The sequence below is a fragment of the Salmo salar genome, chromosome 22 (genome assembly GCF_965601325.2).
Source record: "Salmo salar chromosome 22, fSalSal1, whole genome shotgun sequence".
In the NCBI taxonomy this organism is placed as follows: Eukaryota; Metazoa; Chordata; class Actinopteri; order Salmoniformes; family Salmonidae; genus Salmo; species Salmo salar.
This window is the reverse complement of record NC_138312.1, coordinates 17,153,518-17,160,545: the sequence shown is the minus strand read 5'-3', so window position 1 is coordinate 17,160,545 and position 7,028 is coordinate 17,153,518. Positions and strand designations below refer to the sequence as shown.

The following is a 7,028-nucleotide window of genomic DNA, read 5'->3' as shown; positions in this document are numbered from 1 at the left end:
AAACCATCAAGCGCTATGATGAAACTGGCTCTCATGAGAACTGCCACAGGAAAGGAAAACCCAGAGTAACCTCTGCTGCAGAGGATACGTTCAGTAAAGTTAACTGCACCTCAGAAATTGCAGCCCAAATAAATGCTTCACAGAGTTAAAGTAACAGACACATCTCAACATCAACTATTCAGACGAGACTGTGTGAATCAGGCATTCATGGTCGAATTGCTGCAAAGAAACCACTACTAACGGACACCAATAAGAAGAAGAGAATAGCTTGGGCCAAGAAACACAAGTCCACCTGTAGTATATTCAATTGATGATTGGACATGATTTAGAAAAGCACTCACCTGTCTATATAAGGTCCCACAGTTGACAGCGCATGTCAGAGCAAAAACCAAGCCATGAGGTCAAAGGAATTGTCCATAGAGCTCGGAGACAGGATTGTGTCGTGGCACAGATCCGGGGAAGGGTACTAAAAAAAAAAACTGCAGCATTGAAGGTCCCCAAGAACACAATGGCCTCCATCATTCTTAAATAGAAGAAGTTTGGAACAAGCAAGACTCTTCCTAGAGCTGGACGCCCTGCCAAACTGAGAAATCGGGGGATAAGGGCCTTGATCAGGGAGATGACCAAGATCCCAATGGTCACTCTGACAGATCTCCAGAGTTCCTCCGTGAAGATGGGAGAACCTTCCAGAAGAACAACCATCTCTGCAGCAGTCCATCAATCAGGCCTTTATGGTAGAGTGGCCAGAATGAAGGCACATGACAGCCCGCTTGGAGTTTGCCAAAAGGACTCTCAGACCATGAGAAACAAGATTCTCTGGTCTGATGAAACCAAGATTGAACTCTTTGGCCTGAATGCCAAGCGTCATGTCTGGAAGAAACCAGACACAGCTCATCACCTGGCCAATATCATCCCTACGGTAAAGCATGCTTGTGGCATGAGCATGCTGTGGGGATGTTTTTCAGAGGCAGAGACTGGGAGTCAGGATCGAGGGAAAGATTAACAGAGAAAAGTACAGAGATCCTTGATGAAAACCTGCTCCAGAGCACTCAGGACCTCAGACTGGGGTTCACCTTCCAACAGGACAACAACTCTAAGCACACAGCCAAGACAACGCAGGAGTGGCTTTGGGACAAGTATCAGAATGTACTTGAGTGGCTCAGCCAGAGCCCGGACTTGAACCCAATCGAACATCTCTGGAGAGACCTGAAAATAGCTGTGCAGCAACACTCCCCATCCAACCTGACAGAGCTTGAGAGGCTCTGCAGAGAAGAATGGGAGAAAATCCTACAAATACAGGTGTTCCAAGCTTGTAGTGTCATACCCAAGAAGACTCGAGGCTGTAATTGATGCCAAAGGTGCTTCAACAAAGTACTGAGTAAATGGTCTGAATACTTATGTAAATGTGATATTTCCGTAAAAAAAATAAAAATACATTTGCAAACATTTCTAAAAACCAGTTTTTGCTTAGTCATAATGGACTATTATGTTTAGATTGATTTAATCCATTTTAGAATAAGATTGTAACGTAACAAAATGGGGGAAAAGTCAAGGGGTATGAATACTTTCCCAATGCACTGTAAATAAATATATAGCCTATATAATTAGTCACAAGTTCAGTAACCCCTAGGTATGTGGGGAATCCTGCAGGGAAGTCCCTCAATTAAGCTAGACACACCATTTTAATTCCAGCCAATTACACACACTCCTTTTGTGACTGAGGTTGGCTATTCTGTAAACTTGTTTATGTTTGAGTCTACAGACACGCACTAGTCCATTTATCTTTCATTTAACATACTCCGTTTCTCTGAATAGCTACATTTCACCCAGCGAGGATGATATGACTCTACAACACTTTCTGTTTTGATTTGTGCTCGTCTATGCACCAGCCTGGCACAATTGACAATTTATATATATTTTTAAATTAAGAAAGAAAAAAGGTGAAAACATTGTGTTCACATGTGTATTTGTTTGATTTACAACTGCACAGGACCAACAAGAAAATAAAATCTAAACTGAAATTAAGATCTTTCACAAAAATGGACTAGACTACATTATTCACAATTCTAATTAATTTGGTTAGAGGCAAGTGATTCTCGTTAATGTGTAATCTATCTCACCTGTGGTAAATTGCAGGTGCCTACAGGGTTAAAAGTAGCCATACAACCAGTTTAGAAAAAACAGAACATTCTGCTCCATTGACCTCCCTTGAAAAAGTGCAAGGTTGCCAGTATTTGACTAGAACTCTATACTGTGTATAAATGCCTCAATATTTGTGACAATACTTACAAAGAGTTGAATACAAATTAAGTAATATTTTCTATAACAAAAGCAGACACTGTAGAAGTAGGTGAAAAACCTGGGGGGAAATGATGACCTTTGCAGCTGGATTTTGCAATGGGACTACAAAACTGGAATACAGCTTTCCTTCAACATTTGATACAAAGTAACTGATTATCAAGCTAAAGTCAATACCTCTTCAAGACACTGGCCAGATGTGTATATATGGACACATATTTACAAATTCAATAATGAGATCCATAATATTCACCTCAAAAAATACAAAAAAAACATTTTTTCATTGTGAAAAGTTTGAAGGCCGTTGGGCTCTCTGCTAACTACAAAGCTGACTTGCTAGTTGTATAGAACATTTCAAAGTAGTTCCACCCACAGATAGAAACGAACCATGCAAATAAACCCATTACGCTGTAACTTGAGGTTAAACAGAGTACACTTCCTATACAGAATTGAGTCACTGTAAAATGTATAGAATGCCTATAGGCCTCATGAATTAAAAGCAGATGTAGGCAGCATCTGTGATTTATCTCAACCACAACATTTCCTATATAGTAGCCCAGTAGCCTACTGTGTAGTGACAAGATTCAATGGTGGATATAAAGGAGAATTACATACTGTATATTTTATTAAATAATTCTACATTATTTTACAATTCTGACAGTACTTAACTATTTTAAATTAGTCCTTTGAACATTCATTTCCAGTAACACCGCTTTAAATTCCATATTACCTTTCTGAAAACGTAGGTCCCTATACAACAACAATGGCTTAAGCGACAATGTAAAAAAAAACTGAAATGAGTTGAACAAAGTATTAAACAGCAAAACTGAGAACTCAACAGCTGTGCTGAACGTAAAAACAATGAAAAACACAATGACTTTGTCACAAGTAGGTAATCAGTAGCCAAATATACGTCTTAAAGGGACAAATGGCACATATGATAGGTGTATATTTAAAACATGACAAACCTGGACGATAGATGCTAATAATATTTAGTGCAATAAAATGTGGAAAGATTAACAAATCATGACAGCTTGGTCATATTTTAACATATTACATTTGTTTGGATGAAATGTCCTAACACCTCCCACTACCCCAGTTTAATAAGAAAGCAAATATCATAAAATAGTACATGGTAGGACACATTCTTATTTGCAGAAAGGAAGCCGAAAACACGACCTATACTTGCTCTCAGACAATACTATATCTCTATTAAGCGTATTAAATACTTTTTATGAAACATTCTGAAAGAAATAAAACAAGTAAAGTCAGAAAAGCCAGAACAACGCATGTAACTTCATCTGTCCAACCAACTGCTATTCTACATGGAAGAATTTCCATATGTGAAGTCTAACAACAGGTCCCTATTTAATTTGAAGCAAAAATAATAAAAAATAAAGCTCCCATTTGAAAATGTTTTCTGTCCCTATTAAATAAGGCATGACTTAAAGAACAACTTAAATTCATACACCAATGAGGTGGTTGCATATTTAAGTAGTGATATTGCACAAAATACAAAAATAAGACATTAAATACTGCTTGCTATACCAGTAGTATATACAAAAAGATGTTTCTTTCCATGTCTCTCAGTGCCATCTTCACGTTGGACTACCTATTCCTGTGTCCGGTACAGCGCTGCTGTATTTCAAGTTCACCCAGTAAAGGCCATGTAATGGGAATTCACTTTCGTTTCTACATAGAAAACATTTGGCACCAATCCCAAATGGCCTGGGAAAAAGATGGGGTGTCTGGGTGTGGTGAGTGTTCTTGTTGGAGTTATACCTTTGTGGGCGAACCTACACATCACAATTATATGACTAGCTATGTCAGTGTATTCCCTACTGTTACACTTCACACTCACACTCGGGTAGCTACAGTATGAAGGTGGGAGGGACCACTAAGTGAAGATTCTGCACTCTGTTCTCTATGCAAACACAAAGCAGGAGTAGAAGTGGGTCTTCCTGGGTCTTGTGGATGGGTTGGGGGGATCCTCAGCCTCACGCAGGTTGCTGGGGGTTGGCGTGTTGAGGATGCTGAGGATGACCCAACAGTCCAATTCTCTGTTTCTGCTTCCTTTGCTCTGTCATCTAGAGGACAACACACGGGACAGGAGCTGGGTTATTTGCTCAACTCTAGTTTTCTGTATCTGTACCTCCGCTGCTCTGTCACATCTACTGCTGGGTTAAAGATTGTCGGTGTCTGACACTTACCTCCAAATAAGCTGATGCTAAGTTTCTTTTTCAGATAAAGTAAAAACTGTCCGTGCCTGCAAATGCTGCACAGCAATGAAGTGAAATCTTTTGAGTTTAACGGGAGGGTTTCAGTGTTTCATCTGAAACGTATCCTTCTACCCTTTCAGAATGTCATCTTGTCTAACAACATGTAAACCACAGTAAGCAAACAACCAGCAGTGAAACCCCAGTAAAATAATTTTTTACTTTCAAGTCAGGCTCATGAGAGATAATGAAAGATGTTGGCTTTCATGGCACTAGGGACAACATCAGTTTTAAATACACTGAAGTATTAAAACAAACAAAACAAGTTTCCTAAAAAAGATTTCGCAATCTTAATATTGCAAACATACAATGGCAAAGGCAATACAAATACCCTCACAAACGCTGTTGGTCATGAGATGAGCGTTATAAAGGAATTAATTATTAGATGTTGGGAAGTGCTAGAAAGAGCAGCATTAAAGTTTGTGAGAGAGCTGTGGGGGTGGCCACTGGCTAAACTCAGTTACAGTAGAATGCGACTCTTTATTTGTGCCACAGAAAACGAATTAAATCAATTTTCGTTGGAATTATGTAACAGATGGAGCTCTTGTCTGGGCCAGTTGTTTTTGAAACCATTTTCTTGTTTGTGCCACTTTTCAGTGCCATGGAGCATGCTTAAGACTCTTACAGGCAAGGGAGGGGAGAGGAGGCACTGAAGGCAACTTCTGGGAAAATAAGACTGAAACAGTCCAATGTAAAAAGCACAGTTTAGTCTGAATTTGTCTGTCAACTAAACTCCAAAAGTTCATTTTAATATTTTGGTCCATGTTTGTGTACGTGTGAAAGAACGGGCAAAAGCCAAGTAGACATCTACCAATTCAGATCCGAACATGTATTTATGGAGATATTTAGTAATGAATAATCAAGAGAAAATGTTTTTTGTGCCCTCATCCAAACCTTTTAGCCACACAACAACCATTTCCTTCTGTCTGGGTCAGTGTCTAAATAACACCCACTTCCTCATAGACACTTCTAATTTTATTGATAGACCCAAATACTACTTTGTTTACAAGAAACAGTATGCCGAGATCGATGAAATGATTTATGACCAGTAACGTTTTCTTGATCCGAACACAACTAATAAAGGTTGTATAATTAAATGATAGTCATTGTCATTATAATCATTGTCATTATAATAATATGTTTGATATGTTAATAGGAAATAAGAGGTGTTAAGAGCATCATTATCATCTTGCCAATTTACTGTAATCTGACCACGGGCATATAAAGTTTACCAGATGAATGTACATAAATATAATTACTGCATTTAAAGTAGGATGCCCACAATACAGTATGAGCTAAGTCATTATGGAACTAATCCTTGCTTAATGACGTAAATCAGATCAGGTTGAAGGCCACATGAGTTGCAGCATTGTGAACTATGAGTCATTGCCTTCTGATTTTAGTAAGCTCTACACCTACAAGGCAAAGAGTTGCTATCAAACAGATCAAAAGCTACACAAAATATATGGAAAAATATCAAAATAATGTAATATTTTCATAGCAATATCTATACAGACCATCATCTAGTCACAGGCAAAAGGGTCGACTCACCTGCTCCTTGAGCTCAGTCAGTTGTCCAGAGAGGTTGGAGACTAGCTTCATGGTAGACTCCAGTTTCTCCTGTAGGCTCCTGATTTCATTTTGCTCCCCGTCCGCATCGCTACAGACCAGAGACATGGCCCGCATCCGTGGAAACCAGTCAAGGTTGTGCTCCTGGTGACCAGAGGGAGAAGAGATTTTATTTGAGCATGACTAGAACATTTGTTGTAGCATAATACATTTCAATTTTGGTCTCTAATCATGATTAGAAAAGAATGTATAGAAAATATTTGGTAACACTTTACTGGGTCCATACAGTTTGAAAAAGTAAATATTGTAAAGTGTTAGCATACTGTCCAGAATATATCAAATAACCTTTCATTTAAACATCAATCAAATATCTTTACAATTTGCTTGCTCAGGGAATTAAAAAAAATATTTTCATCACATTTTGTCATTCAGTTAATGTATACCAAACAAAAATATAAAACACAACACGCAACAATTTCAAAGATTTTACTGAGTTACAGTTCATATGAGGAAATCAGTCAATTGAAATAAATGCATTCGGCACTAGTCTATGGATTTCACATGACTGGGAATACAGATGTGCATCTGTTGTTCACATATACCTTTAAAAAACAAAAAAATTGGCCTCACAATAGGCCTCAGGATATTGTCACGGTATTTCTGTGCACTCAAATACCCATCGATTAAATTAAATTGTGTCCGTTGTCTGTAACTTATGCCTGCCCATACCGTAACCCCACCGCCACCATGGGGCACTCTGTTCACAAAGTTGACTCAGCAAACCGCTCGCCCACACGACGCCATATGCGTGGTCGGCGTTTGTGAGGCCGGTTGGACGTACTGCCAAATGATCTAAAACGACATTGGAAGCGGCTTATGGTAGAG

General features: G+C 38.8%; 1 protein-coding gene across 6 annotated transcripts in view; it reads right to left on the bottom strand.

Moving 5' to 3' along the window:
- Nucleotides 1-1,949: 1,949 nt before the first annotated feature.
- Nucleotides 1,950-7,028, bottom strand: part of LOC106582863 (inositol 1,4,5-trisphosphate-gated calcium channel ITPR1) — a 160,468-nt gene continuing 155,389 nt past the window's right edge. For all 6 annotated transcript variants that reach the window (XM_014166417.3, XM_045705335.2, XM_045705336.2 and 3 more), the window contains 2 exons: nt 6,126-6,287; nt 1,950-4,385 (listed from right to left, as the gene is read on the bottom strand). In XM_014166417.3, coding sequence (XP_014021892.2) covers nt 4,296-4,385; nt 6,126-6,287 — 252 coding nt within the window. In that variant the 3' untranslated portion in view covers nt 1,950-4,295. The remainder of the gene's footprint in view (nt 4,386-6,125; nt 6,288-7,028) is intronic.